This window comes from Rhineura floridana, chromosome 8 (genome assembly GCF_030035675.1).
Source record: "Rhineura floridana isolate rRhiFlo1 chromosome 8, rRhiFlo1.hap2, whole genome shotgun sequence".
Lineage (NCBI taxonomy): Eukaryota > Metazoa > Chordata > Lepidosauria > Squamata > Rhineuridae > Rhineura > Rhineura floridana.
In genome coordinates, this window is record NC_084487.1 from 76,081,312 (window position 1) to 76,106,004 (window position 24,693).

General features: G+C 43.7%; 1 protein-coding gene across 3 annotated transcripts in view; it reads right to left on the reverse strand.

Moving 5' to 3' along the window:
* The window catches only part of SRGAP1 (SLIT-ROBO Rho GTPase activating protein 1), a 170,442-nt gene extending 146,043 nt beyond the window's left edge, over positions 1-24,399 (reverse strand). Inside the window, exons 1-2 of one of the 3 annotated variants that reach the window (XM_061639842.1) lie at positions 23,219-24,399; positions 14,119-14,206 (exon numbers count right to left, since the gene is read on the reverse strand). In XM_061639842.1, coding sequence (XP_061495826.1) covers positions 14,119-14,140 — 22 coding nt within the window. In that variant the 5' untranslated portion in view covers positions 14,141-14,206; positions 23,219-24,399. Of the gene's footprint in view, positions 1-14,118; positions 14,210-23,218 lie in introns of all 3 variants that reach the window. The other 2 variants (XM_061639843.1, XM_061639841.1) reach the window with 2 other exon arrangements.
* Between the last annotated feature and the right edge of the window lie 294 nt (positions 24,400-24,693).

Below are 24,693 nucleotides of genomic sequence, written 5' to 3' on the forward strand. Positions count from 1 at the left end.
TCTGTATGAAGCTAGTGAGCAACATAATCTGAAGCTTTTAAGTTAAATATCACTGTTATACTGATGATACTTGGTTCTCCATTTCATTAACTAAGCAACTGACTATTCATTATACATGGTGTACAATGCATTGTACCTGGAGAGAAACTGTTAAAAATGTGTAAATGCATATTTTAATGCTAGTTTTCATGATTTTTTAAATTGCAAAAATGGGACAAAACAGACATGACATACATGCAAAAGTGACAATGGCTAGAAATAGACTGATTCATCCATTTCTAGTTATAACCTGGTCTTTAGTGTCCATCTTGGTCCCCAGAACAAAACAAAAATGGAGATATATGTACTAATGCAAGCCCATTATCCACTTGTTCTCAATGTAATGTTGTGCATCAATTTGTTTTGCATGTATACACGATTGCATAGCTCTCTACTCATCCAACTTGAGGGACTGATAATTATTCTATTGTAACAAAATACACGTGGGCACTGTGAATGATAAAAAAACATGCATAGGACACTGGAGCAGAGAAAGAGAAGACGATGAAAGCTAAGGCAAAGCATAAACATATCAAATACAACTGTGAAATCCTGTGCTACAGTCAGCCTCTGGTCCATTACTGACTTAAGCAAGACTCTAGCTGGCAGCCCTCAGCCTATTTATTCCATGTCCCATTACTAATCTCTCCCAAGCCATTCTGGAACTATTTTATTAGCATGCTGCTACACATCCATAAGGGAATTAAGATTTAGGGAATTACCAAATGTTTGAGTTACTTTCTTGACCCACTGTGGCTACATTGACCCATGAACATTATTAAAATCAATTGCAAGTGTAAAAGGCCTCACAGAGCAAGTTTCCCCTTTGCAAAGGGTAGATCTATCTACTCTATACCAAACTGAAGTCATCTGCTCACATGCTATGCTGGATAACCAGCTCTTTAATTAGCAGAACAGCTGTGGTAAAAATGGTGTTTGAATTGTGGTAGCTTTCTGTAAGCTATGCAATATATACAATGCATATTTGATCAGCTTGAAAGGATATGAAAACACATTTCTTGATGAGCTGCAGGAACTTAATAAATAATAAAGACATTGGTAAGGGAAAGGGAATTTAAGCTTGCCAATTCACAGGATTTAAGACTAATTATTCATGATGAAACATCAACATACTGTGGCTCAGCAACATTCTGCTAGGCAGAAATTTCAAGCTAATTTCACACAATAAAAATAATATTTTAAGCTGCTCCACTTGAATACACTGTGGTTTGGGATATGCATCATTTCTTTATCATCTCTAATGAGGACATTGAACCTATCAAGGATTATCAATGCCTTGGCACAGTCATTAACCAAAATGGAGACAAGAAATTAGAAGAAGGCTAGGACTGGGGAGGGCAGCTATGAGAGAACTAGAAAAGGTCCTCAGATGCAAAGATGTATCATTGAACACTAAAGTCAGGATCATTCAAACCATGGTATTCCCAATCTCTATGTATGGATGTGAAAGTTGGATAGTGAAAAAGGTGGATAAGAGAAAAATCAATTCATTTGAAATGTGGTGTTGGAGGAGAGCTTTGCAGATACTATGGACTGAGAAAAAAACAAATAATTGGGTGTTAGAACAAATTAAACCAGAACTGTCACTAGAAGCTAAAATGATGAAACTGAGGTTATCATACTTTGGCACATAATTAGAAGACATGATTCACTAGAAAAGACAATAACGATGGGGAAAACAGAAGGGAGTGGAAGAAGGCCAAACAAGAGATGGATTGATTCCATAAAGGAAGCCACAGACCTGAACTTACAAGATCTGTACAGGGTAGCTTATAACAGATGCTACTGGAGGTCTCTGATTCATAGGGTCGCCATAAGTCATAATCGACTTGAAGGCACACAAGAGCAACAAACGCTGTTGCTCACATAGCATAAAATATAAGCTTTCCTTTTCTGTCAAACCACAAGTGTGTGATGGAAGTGTGTTAAATCTCAAATTAAGAAAGAAATAGAGCCAGTATGGTGTAGTGGTTAAGGTCGTGGACTAGGACCTGGGAGACCAGGGTTCGAATCCCTACATAGCCATGAAGCTCACTGGGTGACCTTGGGCCAGTCACTGCCTCTCAGCCTCATGAAAACCCTGTTAATAGGGTTGCCATAAGTCAGAATCGACTTGAAGGGCAGTACATTTACATTTTAGAGAAGAAATCTGAAAACACAAGATATTTTATTAAAGCACTAGAATGCCCATTATCTACATTCTTTTTTAACAGAGAGGGGGCTGTTTCCCATGGCCTTATCTATGTGCTGCCTACTAGGGACAGGAAGTGAGACCAACTAACCCTTTTGTCAACAACTAGTTGGCTTAACCAATCAACTTAACCAGGTGTGCTCCCCTAGTGGTTCTGGTGGCAATGTCTCTCTCAGACCTACCAACAAATGGAACACCTTAAATGGTGTTCCGGCAGTTGTCTCAAATGTTTACTAACATAATGGATCATTGGCTGTCTTCCCAGACACCTTCACTGCTTTACACAGGAGGGGAGGCAAAGAAACCGTTACAAAGAACTTTTTGTATTCTAGCAATACGCATACTATAAAATAAGCAAACTATGTAAGCAATTACAGCAATAATAAGCACATTTTGAGCCTATATGGGGCTGTGCGCATTACAAGTAATTTATGGTAAAGCTAACACATACACTTCCAAAGAATTGTGTTTAGGATCCAGGTACAACTGTGAGCACATAATAAATATGTATTGTCACAGCCTACGTATAGCATAATATTTAATGAACACTGACTTAAAGGTATATATACTTGCTATCAATGTGGCAAGCCTCCCAACACAATTCTCTCTGAATGATAGCTAATAGATATTATCTGCAGCACTTTAGAACAAAGACTATGTCTGCTTAAGAGAGCCTGGAGACTCAATATTCATGAATATCCTGCACTCCTGCTATTTCCCCACCGTGGCCAAATGTAAAAAGTTACAATGACGACTTCATGGAAGTCATCATCTGGTAAATCAGTTAAGTTTGTAGTAATTCTAAACATGGTTTACAGGAAATGCCACATCATAAAGAGTTTAATTACACAGCATACTTCTTGTAAACTATTACTTCTGTTTTCCCTGCAGCTATTTTATGGACAGCATCTTTACATTCTCTTTTAATCACCATGCTCAGTAGCACCGCTTCTTTGCAATCAACTCACAACACTGTTGGTTTAGCATTATAGAAGAATTTATTTATTTATTTTATTTTATTTTATTAAGCTTATATACCGCCCGACTAGCAACAGTTCTCTGGGCGGTGAACATTAAAAAAGAACAGGGCCAGGGTGTGATCTTCTCAACTATATGACACCATCACACTAAACTATTATGCCCATTTAGTGTGAAACTTAATAGTTTGTGCACAATACAACTATGTCTGTATATAAAAAAGTATCAGATCAAGGAAGTATATTTTTGTCCATGTAGGTTATACAAGTGTTACCAGTAAAACCTACCAAGACAGTTCATTGTTTTCTAGGACTAGTACTACTGAATATACTAACATTTTCCCATCTCTCTTTCATTATAGGGTCAATAACTAGGAGAATCAAAGTCGATTCGTCATTTGATTTGTGGTCCAAGTTGAATCAGTCTTCTGGGGGTTTATGTGGTAAAATGCTAGTGTTATTGACAAATGCTATTATTATTTTGAGCTATTTTAGAAATTAAAATAATTACCTTCTCTGCCAAAAAGAAATAAAGTTGATTAAAATGCCAGCTTTGGCAGCATTTGTGAAGGTCCCTTTCATTTTCATCAGGCATTAGTGTTACCATCTTAGCAACAATTATGGGTTGTTTTTTAAGAAAAGATTGTCCTTATTCATATTTCTTGCTATTATACTGTCCATAAAGTCAAGGTTGTTACTCTTCGATAGAATCTGTGCCAAATGAAAACTGTCACCTAGAGAGCCTAAATATTTAAGTATGAATTTCTTTCCACTTTGAAAATATAAAGCACCATGTTATTGCTGCAAAAAAGCTAGATACTCCTGACCATCTGAGACAGCAGCTGTGTCTCTCACCCACCAACATATTCATAAGAAATTCACATCTCTCATTCACACTTCTGCAATACGTGTTAGCAGACTCTCTCTAAAATATGTGTTTGCATTTGAGAAACAAGCTTAACAAGTATAATATAAATCATGCGTGAAGTATCAGTCTTGTCATTAAAACAAAAATAAAGGGGAAAGAGCTTCTGTGTTTGATGGCTAACCAGTAGCTGTGTCTGCACACAACACTAAACAATGGTTTAATGCAATATATACGAGTGGGAAGGCCTTTAAGCGAAGCTTCATGCTCTCACTCTCCCCCCCCGCCCCATCTTCTGCTATGCATCCAGGAGGAGGGCTCCAGTCATATTTAATTTCACTTTTCACTAATTATGGTCTGGTGTGTTCTATGAACTAGATATCACGATTTAAAATTGACTCAAAACAAGCAACTTCAAGACATTGGTCATGTAGCTTGCTTTGCTTAACTAACCAGAGTTTATTTTAAACCACAATTTCCAAATCGTAAAACACAACAAGCCAGGATTGACGGAAAGTGAAACTAAATGCTGCTGGTGACATGGGAGGTTGGGTGTGTGGTCCCAAGGTTTTGCTTCAGCTTCTTTCTGCTAATGCATGTAGTATTAAATCATGGTTTAGCATTATAGAAGAACAGGGCCAGGGTGTGATCTTGAACTGCTGCCCAAAACCTAAAGGAAAGGATGCATTGTTTCTTACAACTCATAGGGCCAAGCAAAAACAGAAATTCCTTCATCTCCTTGAATGGATAAATATGGCAGCTCTCTCAAGGCTGCATGTGAAGCTCCTGAGTTCCCTTCTTGTTCATTGCAAACTTCAGTGGGCTTTTCTGCCTTCCCATGCATAGTTCGCTCACCCAAACTTAATTGTACCACAGATTCAAACTTTTTTAGGAGGGGGGAGAGAGAGAGACATAAGCTCAGTGGCTAAGCATCTGATTTGCATGCAGAAGGCCCCAAGTTTAATCCCCAGGCATCTCCAGGTAGAGCTGGGAGTGACCCCTGCCTAAAACCTTGGAGAGCTGCTGCCAATCAGTGTAGACAATACTGAGCTAAATGGACTGTTGGTCAGAGTCAGTATAAGGCAGTTTCCTATGTTCTTCCCTGGGAAAAAAGATAATTAAAATTGTTTGAACTATAAGAAATTGATGTTGAGAACATAGCATGGATTTCATGGATTTCATTCTGTTAAAACTTAGTTTCCTAAACAGCTGCTATTAATACATAGTCTTAAAATGTAGAACACAGAAGATTCAAGTAAATCTTAATTCTCACACTGAGGCTCAGGCAAATATTAAAAGTTCAAAATCAGAAAAAAATAATATACTTTAAGTCACTTCCATAATTTTCAGGAGTCTGATGTGTAGTTTTTGAACTTTATGGATTAGCAGTTGAACTGGCAATGTTATAAATTGAAGTGCAGTAATGTTTTAACAAGGATAGCTTTTGACATCTTTTACCCACTAACTGAGTTGAGAGAACTATTGTGGTACAGTGACTAGAATATTAGGTTTGGATGTGAGAGAAACCCAAGGTCACTCACTTAAGCAATTCATCAGGTGATCATGGGAAAATCACTACTACACAACCCATCCTGTCTCATAGCACTACTTTCTGAAGTGGCCTGGCAATGATGGGCACAATCATAAACAACTTATCTGGAAAGAATCTAGCCAAAGAAAAAGAAAGCTTCATTCCTCTTCCCCACCTGACCTAAGAACATGGCCACTGTTGTTAGACAAACTCCAGTTATTTTAATGTTGATTCATTTAACACTGTGGTATGGGTGATATCCAATCCAATGGACTTCTACTTGCACAAACAGAACTTACTGTTCTCCCCTGCAGCACCCCTGCACCTCCCAAATCTGTTCCGGGAGTGAGGGGAGATCCTCTGGGGCAGATTGGAAGGGAGGAATGATAATTCTTTTGCATTTGTTGATGCAACATTTGGTCCCACCCTATGTGTATATGTACCAGAATTACAACTCATTATTTCCTGATTCCCAAATAATTGTTAAATTGCCTTACCACACTTCACTTATTTTTATAAAATATATAAAAATGGCAAAAATGACTCTTTTTCTTATGTGGCAAAGTGAGCCACTGGATCACCTATTCATCCAATCGGTGGTCCACAGTTGTCTATCAAAAGATCCTTTCAAGATTCATTCAATTCAATAAGAATCAATTTTCTTGGCTGACAGGATGCTACAGAAGCCCTACCACAAACGACTATCTCTGTCCCCAAGATGTTGGCAATCTGAAGCAGAAATTGGGTCCCATATCGACATAATACCCCCTCTAGGATCTATACCTTAACGTGGTGAGGGGGTTTGAGAGTGATGAAGAAGCTGAGAGCAATGCCATCAGGAGTCTAGACCAAGAGGCTAGACTCCTACAAGGGGCACCCAACGCGGAATGGTCAAAGCTGAGATACCAGACTAAGATGCAGCCAAACTCAGAGGAAAGCAATGGTAAAACACCTCTGAATACCTCTCACCACAAAAACCCTATGAACAAAGTTTGGAAGGTGTGAAGAACAGAGGTTTTATTGCTGATGTGATAATGGATGCAACTCAGTTCATAGCCATGGCTACTAAAGTGGCAGCTAGGTGCATTTGGTGGCTTTGTCACTGGGAGTCAGATGTTTCTCCCCATATGGTGTTGGCTACAGAATCATATGCAGGCAAGAAGTTGTTTGGTGAGGATGTGCTGAGCGAAGAATTAGTTGAAACGAAAGAAAAGAAGAAGGCAATGCCTTTGACAAGTACAGACGAGATGACTGGTGCCTTTTTTCGCTGCTTTCAACCATACCACAGCTAGACATAAGGAAGCGGTAGCTTCTTGTCGCCCTGAGGGAAATTCAACCACTATAACTGACGACAGGGGAGCCCTGCGCTGATAGGGAGTGGTAGCCCCCACCATTAGTCACCACTCTAAGGCACAAAATGTGACGTCTTTGTCCCGAAGGGGAGCGGTAGCCCCCGCTATGGGACAGTTGGAACAAAATGCCACGTTTTTATCCTGAAGGGGAGCGGTAGCCCCTGCTATGTGACTGTTGGAAGCGGGCACCCAGACTCAATCACCGAAAACGGGCAGCCTTCAAAGAAAAGGCATTTTACCAGCTTTGGGCAGCACTTGGCGGTAGCTGCAGTCAGCATCCAGCTGCTACAGATTCATGCCATTATGTGGGAGGCACCACAACTGGATGCTGATGATCCTGCTGAGGGGACTTCATCAAGGGGCTCAGCGCTATCCCCAGTAGGTAAGGGGCATTCACATCATGCTAGCAGTTCTCCAAGTTATACCATGGGCCAGATTTCATGTTCGGCCTCTACAATGGCTGACTTTGTGGCTGAGGACTGCTCTTCATTGGTGGACAAAGGATTGCAACCTACGCAGAGGTGTTTCTTTAAAGGACCCACCACGAGACACTGTGAGATCAGATACAAGTCTCCAGGGGTGGGGAGCTCACTGCAGAGGTCAAATACTGCAGGGATTTTGGACTCCTCAGGAATCAAAGCAAAGCATCCACTTACTGGAACTTCGGGCAGCACAATTGATGCTGCAGCATGTTGTGCCCTTATTCCATCTCAAGCATGTGCTGCTGAGGACGAACAACAACTGTGTGAAAGCATTCTTAAATCGTCAAGGAGGGACAATGTCACTGGTGCTTCATCTGGAGGCATCACAACTGATTTCCTGGGCAGAGCACGCTCTACAATCATTTACAGCAGAACAGAGCTTGGAAAAGTTACTTTTTTAAACTACAACTCCCATCAGCCCCAGCCAGCATGGCCACTGGATTGGGCTGATGGGAGTTGTAGTACAAAAAAGTAACTTTTCCAAGCTCTGCAGCAGAATATATAGAGACAGTAGACAATGTACAAGCGGACTGGTTAAGCAGACAGAAGGGGTTGCCAGGAGAGTGGCAGTTGCACAAAGATGTGTTCAAACAGATCTGCAAGAGGTTTGTCAATCATCAACTGAAGAGGTATTATACTCTGTACCCTTCAATGAGAGGAGAGAGTGTAGATGCCATAAACTCCCCTTGTGTCGGGACGCGGAATTGGGGTCCCGTGGATTTAGAGTCAGAAAACGAGGGGGAGGGGAGCCCCCTGTCAGACTTGAGCGAAGGAGGAGAGGAATGTCCAGAGATAGGGTTGCCCAGCAACGGAGATCCTGGGAGCGCCAGAGTCTCAGAGCCAACCTTGAAAGTTCACACGCCTCCCCCTCCGCCAGGACCTCCCCTTACGCCCATACTGGAGTCTGAATCTTCAGAAGGAGAGGGGCCGGCGCTTCACCCCTCACCGCGTACTCGACGACGAATGAAGAGACAAGAAAGGGGGAGGGGGAGACAGGTGGCCCCGGAGGGTGGATTGAGGCGGAGTGAAAGGCTTTGCACCCGTTTGGGTCCTACTTAAGAGTTGGGCGGGAAAGTGCACTTCACTCTGTCAACTATCTTTCCATGTCGCAGGATCTGTAAGTCAGTGGCGCCTTATGAGAAGGCTGACTGTTTGTGTGGATGTCACTCTAATAAAAACTGAATTGCTTTCACCCACTGGTCTGGTCCCTCAGTCTCATCCTGGACCCGACAGCTTGACAGAGCCACCTAAATCGCTCTCAACGCTCTCTCCACGGGACGAGGACAAGATGTCAAAGGGAGCAGAGGGAGGAACAAATCCCACTTCTGAGACGGAAGAAGTGAGACTCTTGAGGACTAATGTGGCTGATTTACAGACGGATGTTCAATCCTTGCTGGCAGCAGTCCAGGCGCTGAAAACGGATAATCAGGCTTTGAAAGCCACGATCGATCGGATGCGAACCGCCCCTCCAGCCGCTGCGGTAAAGGTGCCCATTGGATTACCCCCAAAGTATGCGGGACAAAGTGATCAGTTGGCAACCTTTGTGGCTCAATGTGAACTATACTTGGATGTCAGGAATGCAGAATTTCCGGGTGATGGGGCTAAAGTGGCATTCGTGATCAGCCTCCTGGAGGGAGAAGCTGCAAAGTGGGTGACTCCGTATCTGGTGAGAAAGGATGCTCTCCTAGGAAGGTACAGAGGATTCATACAATAAATGACCGAGATGTTTCAAGACCCGCAAAGAGCGGAAACTGTAGCGCGGCAGCTAGGCGCCCTGAAACAAGAAAAAGGAACTGTTTCCGAGTATACTAATGTGTTTAAAATTTTATCCCAAGAGACTGGTTATAATGAGGCAGCCCTGATGTTCATGTACCGGAGCGGACTGAACGCGGAGATCCTGGATGAACTGGCCAGGACCGCCCCCCTCACCGACCTGCCAGAACTTATTCGGCTGTGCCTGCAGATCGATCACCGACTGGAGGGGAGACGTCTGGAGAAGAGACAGGAGGCCCCTAGATACTCCGCCTCGGCGCCTCGCAGCAAGAATCCCTCCACTTCGGGAACGACGGGTAGCGCGACCGAAGGGCAGGGGGGGGCAGACCAAGGCTCTCGGAAGAAGAGAAAGAGAGACGACGCCGAGAATGCTTATGTTTCTATTGTTCCAAACCGGGTCATATGGCCCGAGATTGTGGGCTAAAGAAGGGGAAGACAGAGCCGTCGGAACACTAGAACACCCAGTCCACGTGAAGGCCGGTGGACTGGGGGCAGCGTTGTACAAAGGCCCCCCGATGACCCAGCCTCCCTCCAAAGGAGTGCTGGTTCTACCTGTGCGGATTACAACTGCCAGAGGAGTGATGTTCAACTCTACTGCCTTAATCGACAGTGGAGCCTCCACCAACTTCATCGACGCAAAGCTGGCCAAGCGTTATGGCATCTCTAGCTGGACACTGGACACCCCAGTTTCCGTGGAGACCATTGACGGGAGACCCCTGAAGTCAGGGGGGGTAACGCAAGCCACGGAGGAATTGAAGCTTCAAATTCCCAGGCATGAAGAGCTCATCTCACTGTACGTGTCAGATCTTTCAAGCTTTGAGGTGATTCTGGGGATGCCCTGGCTAGCCATGCACGAGCCTAAAATAAGTTGGAAGGAGGCGGTGGTGTGGTTCACATCTCAGTACTGTCAGGAGAACTGCCAACCAGAAGGAATCAAGAACACCTTAGCGGGAGCCATACAAGAGGGCCCGCCAGCGATGCTCCCTCCGAAGTATGAGGAATTCAAAGATGTGTTTGACGAAAAGGAAACGGAAACCTTACCCCCCCACCGTCCTTACGACTGTACGATCGATCTTGTGCCAGGGGCCAGCATACCGGCAGGAAGGATTTACTCGCTCACAGAGACTGAAAGGGTGGCTCTGAAAGAGTTTTTGGAAAAGAACCTGAAGCAAGGATTCATTCGCCCGTCACAGTCTCCGGCCGGGGCGCCTTTGCTGTTCGTGAAGAAGAGGGGGGGGGAGCTCAGGCCGTGTAACGATTACCACGCACTGAATCAGATCACCACCCCTAACAGCTATCCACTGCCTTTAATCTCAGAGTTGCTAGATCGGCTACGTTCAGCCAAGATTTTCACGAAGTTGGACTTGCGGGGAGCCTACAATCTAATCAGAATGAAGGAGGGACATGAATGGAAAACGGGGTTCCTCACGTGTTACGGTCAATTTGAATACCTTGTCATGCCTTTTGGGCTTTCGGGAAGTCCAGGAATTTTTCAAAAATTCATGAACGATGTATTTAGAGACTTACTGGACACGTATGTAATCTGTTACTTAGATGATATCCTGGTGTTTTCGGAGAATCAAGAGGAGCACGACCGACACGTAAGAACCGTGTTAAAGAGACTGAGATAAAACCACCTGTATGCTAAGTTGGAGAAATGTGGGTTTGACCTCGAGTCTTTGGACTTCCTGGGGTATCGAATCTCAGCGGGAGGAGTGGAGATGGACCCAGGGAAAGTGAGTTGCATAAAGGACTGGGGGCAACCCGTCACGAAAAAGGATGTGCAACGGTTTCTAGGGTTTGCTAACTTCTACAGGAAATTCATCCCGGGGTTTTCCAAACTAACGGCTCCCCTGACCGACTGTTTAAGGGGAAAGAAAAAGTTCCAATGGACGGAGCACGCTACGAAGGCTTTTGAGGAGTTAAAAGAGAAATTCGCTACCGAACCCATTTTGCGCTTCGCTGATCCAAACCGTCCCTTCATAGTGGAAGCTGATGCCTCGGACTTTGCCATCGGGGGGGTTTTGCTACAAGGAGATCCCGAGGGAAAGGAGTTGTACCCCTGCGCATACTTCTCTAGGAAGTTAAAGCCGGCAGAGAAGAACTACACGGTCTGGGAGAAGGAGTTACTGGCCATTAAGGACTCTTTTGAGAACTGGAGGCAGTATTTGGAGGGAGCCTCCCATCAAATTGAAGTGCGTTCCGACCACAAGAACCTGGAAAGTCTGCAAACGGCCAGGAAGCTGAACCAGAGGCAGATCAGATAGTCCCAGTTCTTTGCCCGGTTCAACTTCAGGATTACGTATCACGCCCAAGCCAAGAATCAGAGAGCCGACGCCTTGTCCAGGCAGCCGCAATTTAAGGAGAGTGAGCCCCAGGACCAGCCACAGTACGTGATCCCGCCGGAGAAATTAACACTAGAATCATGCCAACCTTCATGGGAGGAAGAGCTCAAAAGAGCGCAATGGGAAGGGACGGGCATGCAGCAGTACATTCACGAGGCGGGGCAGGATCCAGGCTCAGAGGTGAATTTCTACTGGCGAGATGGGTTGTTGTGGTTTAAAACGGCCAGGGTCGTGCCAGAGGGAGACTTAAGACTCAAAATTCTACGCCAGTGCCATGACTCTGTCACTGCAGGACACTTCGGGATTTACAAAACCATTCAGAATATACCTAAAGACTTTTGGTGGCCGAAGATGCGTCGGGACGTGGAGGACTATGTGAAATCCTGTTCGGTTTGTATGCGAGCTAAACATCAAACGGGAAAACCGGCAGGGCTGTTACAACTGTTAAAGGTCCCCAGTGAGCCTTGGAAGGACCTTTCCATGGACTTTATAACTGATCTACCAAAGTCACAAGGGATGACTGCCGTTCTGGTCATGGTAGATCTACTTACCAAGATGGCACATTTTCTCCCTTGCCCGGGGCCCTTGGAAGCGAAAGAAACGGCCAAATTATTCATCAAGGAGGTTTACCGGTTGCATGGATTGCCCAACAGTGTGGTCTCGGACCGAGGGACTCAGTTTACGGCTAAGTTTTGGAGGGCGCTCTGGAAGCAGCTGCAGATGGAGTTAAAACTCTCGTCTGCCCATCACCCCCATCAGACCCCTGACCATGCCCTCATATTACTGAACTACAAATGATATATTGTAATTTTGTTCTGTATAACATTTAATTTTGTAACACTGAAACTCAAAATCAATTATTGTAAGGTGACATTGGTTTTATGTTGGGAAATGTTTGTAAGAAACATAAAAAACTTAAGCATGTTGCTTGCATAAGTATTCAACCCCTCCCCCCCAATAATATTTGGTAGAGCCAACTTTCGCTGCAATAACAGCTTTAAGTCTTTTGGGGTAGGTATGTACCAGCTTTGCACAGTGTTGGAGGGATTTTGGCCCATTCTTCTTGGCAAATTTGCTCCAGGTCGTTCAGGTTGGTTGAACGTGGTCCGCAATTTTCAAAGAGCGCCACAGATTCTCAATAGGATTGAAATCAGGACTTTGACTGGGCCACTGTAGAACATTCACCTTTTTGTTCTTGAGCCACTCGAATGTTGCTTTGGCCTTGTGCTTGGGATCATTATCCTGCTGAAGAGTGAATTTCCTCCCAAGTTTCAGTTTTTTAGTGGACTGAAGCAGGTTCTCTTGCAGCATTTCCCTGTATTTTGCTCCAAGCATTCTTCCTTCAATTTTAACAAGATGCCCAGTCCCTGCTGCTGAGAAGCATCCCCACAGTATGATGCTGCCACCACCATATTTCACTGTAGGGATGGTGAAGCATTGGTAGTGTTTGCACCACACATAGCGCTTTGAGTTTTAGTCAAAAAGTTCTATCTTGGTCTCATCTGACCACAAAAACTTTTCCCATATTGCAGCTGGGGCACTCTCATGCTTGCTGGCAAACTCCAGAGATGCTTTCAGACGGTACTTTTTGAGTAATGGCTTCTTTCTTGCCACCCTCCCATACATGCCAGTGTTAGGCAGAGCTCTTGATATGGTTGACTGGTGCACCATTACTCCACTCCCAGCCACTGAACTCTGTAGCAACTTCAAAGTGATTGTTGGCCCCTCTGTGGCTTCTCTCACAAGTCTAACGGCGTTCTTGGCAGTGCCTAGGTGTTGTGATGCAGCTTCCACTTCCTGATTATTGATCCAACTGTGCTCACTAGGATATCCAAACATTTGGATATTATTTTGTACCCTTTTCCTAATCTGTGCATTGTATTACCTTATCTCTCACTTCTGTAGGATGCTCTTGGGTCTTCATTTTCCTTCAGATCCACAGCCTGACCAATTATCCTTCAACAGTGAGTTTTTTATCCTGACAATGTGACAGCAACTTTAATGGTTCACAGTTGGAGGCCAATGGAAAGGTAATTGTGTCCTTGGTAGGGCAATTTCTTTCATCTGTGTAAAATTAAGGAATGATACTTGCCTGATCCAATCAATTCTGCATTCCCCTTTGAGGCTTTTGTTCAGAAAGGTATAAAAATTGAACTCCTAAAGCCATGTGAGGGAGGGAGTTCTGGGCTCTGGGTCTTAGTCACCCACCCTGCTAAATATCACTCTAAGGGATTTGGCATGTGGCCACACTTTTCCAAGACCATCTCTCTCTGTCCAAAATGGGACTGAACAAATCAGGCACTTGAGCTTTCTTAAAGGTTAACCCAAATATTGAGGGTTTCTTGACTTGTTAGCGTGGCAGAGGAGACTAGGAGTTTTAAGTCTATCTAATTTTTTTAATTGTTTTTTAAAATTGTTTTTTGTGTTTTAAAATTTGTATACAGTATTTGCTTTTATTGGTTTTTAATTGCTGTAAACCGCTCAGAGAGCTTCGGCTGTGGGGCGGTATATAAATGTAATAAATAAATAAATAAATAAATACCTGAAATTGCCTGCTGAATCATTTAGCCAGCCAGAACCCAGGGGTCTGACTCTCCTCTGCTCTTCCTTCACCGTCTCTGGACCCCTGCCTGCTGAAACAGAGGTCCCTGTTTAGTGAAGCTGCTTCAAAAGCTCTTTTCAGGGCTCCACTACTTTTCCTGCTTTGCTCTGGACCTTTGCTAGTGAAAATCGAGATCCAAGAAGCCATTTCAGGCCTTGCCTGCTGCATTTGCTGTTTCCCTGCATGACCCAGGAGTCTCAGCGCACTCCAGTTCTATTTCTAGATTGCCCATCAGGGCTGGGAAAGGTATATCCTGCTCTCTATCCTGACTTTTGAAGGTCCTTTCCCTACAAATTGTAGCCTCCATATCTGCTCCCTCTGTCTATCTTTAACTGTGTATGTGTGACTGTGTTCAGAAGTCATATTCTGGTCCTCTCTACCCGGCTGCACACGACTGAGGCCTAGTCTGCAAAGTGAGCCCAAGAGAGAGAAAGGGCAGGCTAGTGTACCTTCTTCACTTATGCTGAACTCACCTCTCCGCCCCATCTCCTCTTATGCCTTGTGTGCTTGCTCCTTTATGTGTTTGTATACTAAGAGTGTATGTGAGTTTAGTTATTATTCGGTCTGTGTAGCTAATTCCCTCACACATATTGTTACTGAGCTATCCCCACTGATGTTAATACATATGTACTGGTACTGAGCTGTTCCCCATTGAAGTGTTAAATGTGTATATTTTGATTCTGCGTGTATATGCTCAATAAATATCCCCATATTTAAGACCTGTGTGAGTGTAAGTTACTGGGTAAAATTGCCAAGATATTGCCAATGTCTAAAGATCCTAATTCACAAGCCTTGTAGAATGTGTGAATGTGAAATATGCGTCTACAGGAGTCTTGCTAAAAGACCCCCCCGCCTTAAATAGTATTTTCCAAATGTGATCCATTTGAATGCAGCAATTCACATTCACTATACACTACAAACCTTTCTTTTTACTTTTTTTCTGAAGTTTGCAGTGACCTGGTGAAGATTGCCAATCAGCACCTTGAATTTCTGAATAAATAGAGCTTGATATATGGTAACAGCTACCACAAGGAGCAATTTGAAATGGCTTTAAAATGATAGCTGTAATGTATAAACTGGCCCTTAGAAGTGTAATTGCTGGGTTCCTGCAAATATTAATAAACAAAAGTAGCTAACCCATAGGGTTGTTAAGCCTAGATCAGCAGTTAAAGCCTATGATTATATTTTTATTAATAAAAAATCAGCGACCTATGGCATTTCCTTTTACTCATTCTTCTATCTGAAGTGTCTCACTAAATTATTCAGCTATTTTTAATACTATGCAATGCACATTTCTCTTAACTTGTCATGCTGATTATTTTGGTATTTCTTTATTAAGTCAAAAATACAAGGCTTCAAGAAAGTAAAATTCTAGTAGCCCTTGTAGAGCTCTAATATTTAAGACCAAGGCACAGACAATCCTTTATAGTTTCTAATATTGACAGATCTGATACACAGTTACTCACTTTGAACTCTGTTTACATATTATTACAGTTAAATATTGTTAATTTCTTACAAACTAACAACAGTTCCATAACAAAAACAGATGACTGACTGACTTGAAGCTGACTGGTAAAATGCATCTGATGCTGATGACACACAGCTCTACTTCTCTTTTTCATCTTCTTCAGGTGAGGCTGTCAATGTACTGAACCGTTGCCTGGCCGCAATAATGGACTGGATGAGAGCTAATAAATTGAAGCTCAATCCAGACAAGACTGAGATGCTGTTAGTGAGCGGTTTCTCTGATCAGATGGTGGATATTCAACCTGTTCTGGACGGGGTTACACTCCCCCTGAAGGAGCAGGTTCCTAGTCTGGGAGTTCTTCTAGATCCTTCATTGTCACTTGAGGCCCAGGTAGCCTCGGTGGCACGAAGTGCGTTCTATCAACTTCGGTTGGTAGCTCAGCTACGTCCCTATCTGGACAGCGACGACCTTGCTTCAGTTATCCATGCTCTGGTAACCTCAAGATTGGACTACTGCAATGCGCTTTACATGGGGCTACCTTTGAAGACGGTTCGGAAACTGCAGCTCGTGCAAAACGCTGCGGCCCGATTGTTGACTAGGACCAAATGATCCGAACATATAACACCTGTTCTGGCCCGTTTGCACTGGCTGCCTATATGTTTCCGGGCCAGATTCAAAGTGTTGGTTTTGACCTATAAAGCTTTACACGGCACGGGCCTGCAATACCTGATGGAACGCCTCTCCCGATATGAAACTACTCGTACACTGCGTGCAACATCGAAGGCCCTCCTCCGGGTACCGACTCATAAAGAGGCCCAGAGGATGACGACAAGATCTAGGGCCTTCTCAGTGGTGGCCCCCAAACTATGGAATGGTCTTCCTGACGAGGTGCACCTGGCGCCAACTTTGCTCTCTTTCCGGCGCCAGGTTAAAACGTACCTCTTTTCCCAGGCATTTTAATATTCTTAGTATATTTATTACATCTTAGTATACTAGAACAATTATGTAATATGTTTTTAGTCTTTGGAACTTTGTTATGTGTGTGGTATTGATATGTGATTTTATTATATTGTATTTTAAATTTATGCTGTTCACCGCCCAGAGAGCCATTGGCTGTGGGCGGTATAGAAATTGAATAAAATAAAATAAAAATAAATCTTATAAACAAGCAGTCTCATAGCCCATTCTTATGCAGAGTTGGGCATACCATGCCTAATTCTGCACGCAACTGCAGCCTTGTATATTTTGGCTACAGTCATGCACACCTACCCAAACACAACCAATGAGTCCTGAATAGGGACATGCTTCCCCATAACACACACAGCCACATTCACACCGTACATTTATTCCACAATTATTCCATTTAAACAGTCACGGCTTACCCCAAAGAATTCTTGGAAGTGTAGTTTGTGAAGGTTGATGAGAGTTCTTAGGAGACCCCTATTTCCCCTCAGAGAGCTACAATTCCCAGAGTTCTCTGGGAAGAGGGACTTACTGTTAAATCACTCTGGCAACTGTAGCTTTGTGAAGAGAATAGGAGTCTCCTAACAATTCTCAGCATCCTTCACAAGCTACACTTCTCAGCATTCTTTGAGGCATGCCATGACTGTTAAAGTGGAATAATAGCAGAATAAATGTAAGGTGTGAATATGGCCCCATATATATACAACTAGCTCAAAAGGGGCTGGACAAATATCATACTGAGCAAATGATAATAGTAATAACAACAGTGTTATGGGTTTGGGGTTGAGATGGATGATTTCTACAAGTCCCCTTCCAGCCTCTGATTTGGAACCTTGCACCTGGGGGTGAGAAATCTGCTCTGCTGGCCAGATCCCCCTTTGTTTGTCTAACAGAGTGGCCAGGTGAGTTAATGGGCCTATCAAGTGCCCATTAACTGGCAGATGAGCCAGGAAGATCCTATTGTTATTGAAACAATTCAGGAGAGCACCCCCCCTTCCTGAGGCCAAGGAGAGGCTTGTGTTTTTAGTTGGGTCTGAAGAAAGGCTGGGACCTAGAGGCAGGCAGAGAGGCTGGCTCAGAGGCTGGCTCTCTGCACCATGGCTTTAGAGTGCCTCCTGTAAGCCGGATGGAAAGAAAGATCTATTGGACTGCTGATGCTTTGAACCCCTCCATCTTATGCTCAGATTGGAATGTGTGTAAATAAACCACAGTTCATAAAGACACCACAGTCTCTGCTGACCTTCTTTCCAAGGAAACCAAACCCCTGGGTAAGTGCAGGGACCCCTGGAAATCTCTCACAGCTCGGAGATTAGGGTGGTGCACAATAATAATGTACATGTGAACATGAATCCAGATGCGCATTTTCACCTGCCCTTAATTTCATGCACAGAAATGTAACGTTGCCAGATAAGATATTTGTTAATCATCATGTTCAATAATGACTATTTCTGCAAACTGAGCACTTCACTTTGTGAGAAAAACTGTCTATGGGCACTAGAGTAAATAGTACTTCACCTTTCTTGTGACCAGCTATAAAAACAGGTTAAACTGAACAGGCATGTTGACACACTCCAACCACGTAAAAGGAGTGTATTATTTATATTTTGTTAGGAAAGCAACAGAGAAAAATACACAGGCTAATTCCTTTTTTGGGACGAAACTACACATATGGGACTGTTGTAGTTTGGAAAAAGTGTATTGCAAAGAACAGCTATAGCAATCACTTGACTGGACGAATGAATTCAGCTACACAGCTCGTTATCTAAAACATGACAGTCCAAATCCTCTTCTTTGTATAATTATTGTATTATTATTTATTAAATTTCTAGATCACCCTTCATCCCAAGACAGCACACATCAAAACCATTCTAATATAAAATTCTCAACCAAGTAAAAGATCCCACAGCAGACCAACAGTTATTGGGTGCAACTCTCCCCAAAGCCCACAGGAAAAGAAACATATTCTTCTTCAAAAGACTGGCAATGAGGGAGACAACTTTGCCTTTAATGGAAAGGAGTGCGACAACAGAGAAGGCCCTGCTTTGCATCATCATACAATGAACAACAGCTCAGGCTGGCAGATATTGGGAGAGGTGCTCCATCAAGTATTTGGGACCCAAGTTATGTAAATCTTTATAGACCAAACTCTACAGCATAGTCTGGTATTGCTCATACCAGAATATGTAGCTGCTCCTAATGATCTGTTCAATGCAATATGCTCACAAGTGGAAAAATTGGTACTGGGTACAGAATTCATAAAATCTATTTAAAAAAGTGAACCATACCTGACAGGGTGGTAGTATACTACACAGAGGTGTACAAGTGGTAGTATAGGTGCTTCAGTAGTTTTTAGTTGTCAGGGAACATTGCTTCAGCATCTTTACAGTGTTTTTTCTTTCTTTCTGTGTGTAGTAAATGCAAAAACCCTCCACAAACCTATATGCAAGTTTGCTAAGTTTGAATAGTGCATACAGAATTCAGATTTTCTCACTAAAGCATTTTGATTTATTTTTAGCATACACATGGCCACTTAAATAATTTCTATTCCAATGTTATTAGTATTTGTTTTCAACAGCAATGTGCTGAGATGCATATATATCAGGGAAGCAATCATATTAATATGCTATTTTCTGAAGTTCTGAAAGCATATCTGGAACTCAGCTGTCATGGACTACCCAAATGGGAGATGCTTCTTCTAGGTCCTGCCTTAGTACTTAAGGAACCTTATCTGTGTCATTTCTTTTTTATTTATACCCCATGGAGGTGGAGTTAAACAAACAGAGGCTCAGATGTCAACACACATGATTTCTTTCATCACAGAACCCAAGGCAGCATACATGTGGTTCCCAGGTGGTCTCCCATCTAGGCACTAACCAGACCCAGACCTGCTTAGCTTCAGAAAGATGGTGGCTTCATGTGCCTTCAGAACTACATGCAAGATGAGTCTGTTCATCCTTCTTTTCACTCTGGCACCACTGCCCTTTGCCTCTTTAGAGCTTCTTTGAGATTCTGGTATAAGCTCCATTTTATATAGTTAAGAAACGTGTGTGCTGCCTTCCTGGGCAAAGCAACACCCATATGAATCCATGATATCTAGTTATTTTATCCAAAGGAGCCCAGGGCGGCAGTTACGGAGAGAACTGTTAGAGCCTAGCCACAGTACCCAACATGTTATGCACGGAACTGGTTTGGAACATCGAAAGCAAGAACATGTATCAGATATCTTCTGCAAATGGTATGCCAGGGGCAATGGTGAGAAAGAACAATTCTGAAAGGTCATTCCTCTTCTTAACAAGAGGACTGTGTTGCTTATTAAGGATAAATGAATATCCCCATAACATCCCACCCTTTTCTATAGTATGCTTTTCTAGAATTCATTTCCCAAACTACATCATGTTAGGTACAATCCTTTTTATTTTTATTGATCTATCCCCCATATCACAGTCAAAAGTAAGTATAAACAAGCAGGTCTGAATTAATGTTTAAAAGCCTTTCCCACTGATATTTTTCTGAAAGTGCATATATGGAAGACGATTCTGGTTTTAGGGGAAGAAAATAATTTTTAAAATCAACATGCATGAACTCAACCTAAATAAGAGATGCTTGACGCTCTGTGACCAGCAGCTGCACAAAAAGGACTTCTATCCTTTCAAACCCTGCATATGTTTAAGGGCCACACACATCATGATGGAGGTGAGTTGTCTCATTTAGGCACTGGTGAGGGTTTCCTGATTGGCCAGCTGCTTGTTTTTTGAATTTCACTACATTTTGATTCTTTAAGGTGAAGGTGGAGCTGAAAGAACAGAGGTTCAGATGTTCTCATGGATGTGGTGTTAGATTAAGACTAAACAAAAGACTTAGGCCACATTCACCCCATACATTTATTCTGCTATTATTCCACTTTAAAAAGCCACATTCCATGATTTCTCCCAAAGAATCCTGGGAAGTGTAGTTTGTTAAGGTTGCTGAAATTTGTTAGGAAACTCCTATCCCCCCACAGAGCAACAATTCCCAGAGTGGTTTACAGTCAGCCCTTCTTTCCAGAAGACTCTGGGATTTGCAGGTTGTGAGAGGAATAGGGATCTCCTAACAACACTCAGCATCCTTCACAATCTACACTTCCCAGGATTCTGTGGAAGAAGCTAAGACTGTTTAAAGTGAAATAATACTGGAATAAATGTATGGTGTGAATGTGGCCAGAGCTGGATAGTATGTATGAGGGGAAGGAATATTTTTCTTTCACATGGAAAGCAGAATAAAAGTTAATTGGTGGAACAAGGTGTTGTTGTTTTTTTGAAGAATTGTTTAGTTTTAAAAAGAAAACTAAACATGAATTGAACTTTGGAGATAAGAAGAGAATAAAAGCTTTGGGGTAGGTAAACTGGTTGAGGGAAAAATGTATGAAATTTGAGTTATGGAGCTCAGACCCTGCTTCTGTTTTGTACTGAGTTTGTGGCCCTTGGCATGTCATCCGTCAACATCTAGTCCAGCATCCCATTTGCTACAGTGGCTAGCCAAAAACTTCTATGAAACTTACAAACAGGATATCTAACAGCATCGCCCTGCTATATGTCACCAGAATCTGGCATTTGGGGATACCCTACCTCAAACTATGGAGTTGTTTGGGCTACTAGGAAAAGCTTCCATGAACTGGGATCAAATAGAAATTTGTAGGACTGACTCAAGCTTTCAACACTGTATGACAAACTCAGAGTGAGGTTTTGGACAAAAGTAGTTGAAACTGCCTTTTGCATGTTTATGGGAGCATATGATTTTTTGGAGGAATAACTTCACCTCTGATTGGTTGGCAATCTTCATTTTGGTTTTCCCAGAATGCCCCACTTTGCCACAAAAGTGGAAGCCTTCAGGAGACACCTTTATGTGGCATCCACCATTGGCTCCCCAAATTGCCAGCTGTTAAGACAATGGGAGATGCAGAAGCTCTGGTGAGTTTTGTCCTCCTCAAAACTGTTCACCCCTACCTCTGAAAGTTGCCAAAATAGCCTACCAATTTCAGGGTATGGAAATGGGGCCCAAAATGTGTGGGCCATTTCATCCCAACCCTGGTAGAAATATTGGGTGTCTGTGTGACAAAAGTACAATGGTGTAGGACTGGTTTGGTAGGATAAATGAGATTTGAGACTTTTGTATTTTAGAAGCACCAGCTGTGCCAGTTGACTCTATAAAATAGCTACACAGGCACTCATCTTTTAAGTCCTACACAGTCACATGAGATTCTGAGACAGCTATGGTAAAGAAATGAAAGGCCAGTCATACATTTTTCAAAGCCATGTGTGACTATGTACAGTTGAAAAATTAAGGCTACTAGAGTAGAACTATCACCACAAAGTACCTGTTTATAAAGACTCAAATACAGTCATTTTATTGATTGAGAAAGGCATGTTTGAGAACCTTTAGCGTAGGATTTGCACATATTAAGGACAAACTCAAAACTGAAATACAAAGTTTTATTACATACAAACATGCAGGTATGTCCGTAAATGCCAATATTGCCCAAATTAGTTTTCAGCTACTGAAGTGAGGAACGAACTTTCATAAACATATACTATAAACATGAACTCGCATATCAGGAAGATCTTATTTGTTTCCAACAGACATTTTATTCAAAAGCTACCAAGTTCTAGAAAACAGGAGCTGCTAACCAGGAAATTAAAATATAATGAAGCTACATAATAGAAAAATGAAACTCTTCAAACTCTTCTACAATTGCCTAAACAAATCTTCTGGTGTGACTCAGAAAAAGTATTCACTGAGAAAAACAGATCTGATGTACAATATGAAAAGATTTAAGTTTCTGTGTGTTGCTTCTACTGTCAAAAGATTGATTTTAAAAGGCTACTGAACATTCGTAACTGATTACATGGAAGGTGTATAGTCTTAGCCAGCCATTCCATGTGTATGGGAGCTGTAGATCAGTTACAACTCTCCCTTTGTCAAATCAACATCCAACAGAATTTACTGAAACAAGGACAGCTAAAGAAACAGTACACCCTCCCCAGCAACCCCCCAAAGGACATCTTGAAGTGAAATTAAGTGCAGCAATTGCCATCCTTGCTGTTAGAAGTACACAATCAGGCAGTATTTTAAAATCAAAATTAAGTCCTCACCTCTAGTTTCACTATGGCTCAAAAATAATTATTAAGAGGGTAACTGGAGAAGAACATTCAAATGGTCTTCCAGCTTCCCTCCTGCTGGGGCCCATTTTCCTTTCCACTGGGTACTCTGACTCTATTACTGGATGATATGGTGATGAGTCTCCAGCTGAAAGTTGGAGCACTTATCACCTAAAATGGTTTAACTCTACCCCATGACACACACACTTGTACCAATTTATCACACTCACAATCAGTGATACAAAAGTGGGCTTCCCCTCTCCTTTCAAAACGCTGCAGATTTTGGGGGCAAGGCAGAGCCAAGGATTATAACTTGTGTTAGTGCTTGCCAAGACAGAACCAGAGAATGCCAATTCTTTCGGGTTAATTAATCTGGTTCGGAAGATGGCAGGCCAGCCAAAGGGGGGGCGGCGGGGGTGAAGAGTGAGGGAGACGATAGGCTTCCTGTCCCACCCCGGCCATCCCATACTTTTACCTTTAACTTGACTTTCATATTCGGCCACGATTTCTTTGTCCTTTTTGAATCTGCTTGGGGTTGACATTATCCGCCCGGTTCTTCTTTAAGCGCGAGAGGAAAGACTTCGGAGTTTTTTATTACAATATTATCGTCCAGCACAGAGCTTTCTTGAGGAGCAGGAGGAGAAGGGGCGGGAGAAACAAACGAGACACTTTGATGCGTGTCCCAACCTAGATCTGCCAGCGATCGTCGTGGAAAGGTGGGACCGGGGGGGAGGGGAAGCGCTGAAGAGAAGACTTTAAGCTAATCCCGGGGCTGGCACCATCTCTGGGCGCAGCAGCAACAGCAGCAACCAAAGGCTTGAAAAGAGCAAACGGCCGGAGCTAACCCCTTCCCCTCACCACCTGGCGAGTCCTCTTCACTCCTCCTCCTACTGCTGCTGCTGAAAGCCGGGGGCTCCTTGCTTAGCTCCGTGCAAAAGCCTGAACGGTCGTCCGCAGCATTGCCTGCGTCGCCCACCTCACGCTGTGGAGAAGGACCGAGCCTCGGCGAAAACCAGCGCGGGTTCCAGCAGGTCTTTAATGGCACTCGAACACCGTGGCGTTTGCCATCGCCTCCTGACGGGGTGCGAGTTAAGCAGGCGACTCCCAAGAGACCCAGGCGAGGCGCCGCCTAACCCCAATCTCTAGCCGCCCAAGCGGCTGCTCGGGAAGCCTGTAGCCTTACCCCACCAAGCGGCTGCTTAGAAACAAAGTTCTCGCGGCCCCCGGTCGCTTCTCCCTTTCCTCCCACCCGCTTTCTCGGGTGCCCAGACCTGGGCCGCTGCGGCTACGGCCGCCACACCTTCACTTCCGCCGCCGCCTCCCGCTGCAGCTACTAGCCTAGAACGACGGTGCGGGGGTGGGAAACGCGTTGGCTATACAACACCACCCGCGAAGAAGGAGAGAGCGAAAAACTGTACCACCAGTCCAAGAGCGTCCTGGGTTCTTCTCTCCCTCGCTCCCTCCCTGCTCGGAGCGACACCTCTCGCGGCCAATTGCGGTCACCTCGCTTCCGCCGCCGTCCAATGGCAGAGAGCACGGGGGTGGGGCTTAGCAATCTAGGCTGCCCGGATGCCTCCCGGGGTGAGCGTGCAAGCGGCCTCTGTCCAGGCTCCCGCTGGAGGCTGTGCCTCAGCGCTGGCTCTGCTGAGCGCGATGCAGCTAGGAAGGAGGGAGTAACAGCGGCTGCAAAGAGAAAAGAAAAGAAAGGAGGGGTAGAGTAGCTAAGCGCTGCCCTGCCCTGCACTGCCCCGCCCCTTTCTCGCCCCACGAGCATATGGTGAGCGGGGTTTTGCTAGGGAAAGAGGTGTGAGGCAGAGATAAGGTGTTGGAAAGCCCTTGATCCCCGCGTGGAAAGTTAAATACGCTGCTGTCTGGAAGACGTATGGCTGGAGGACGGAGGTGGAAGGAGAAGAAAGAAAGGAGGCTGCTTAGTTTGGGGATCACGTTTGC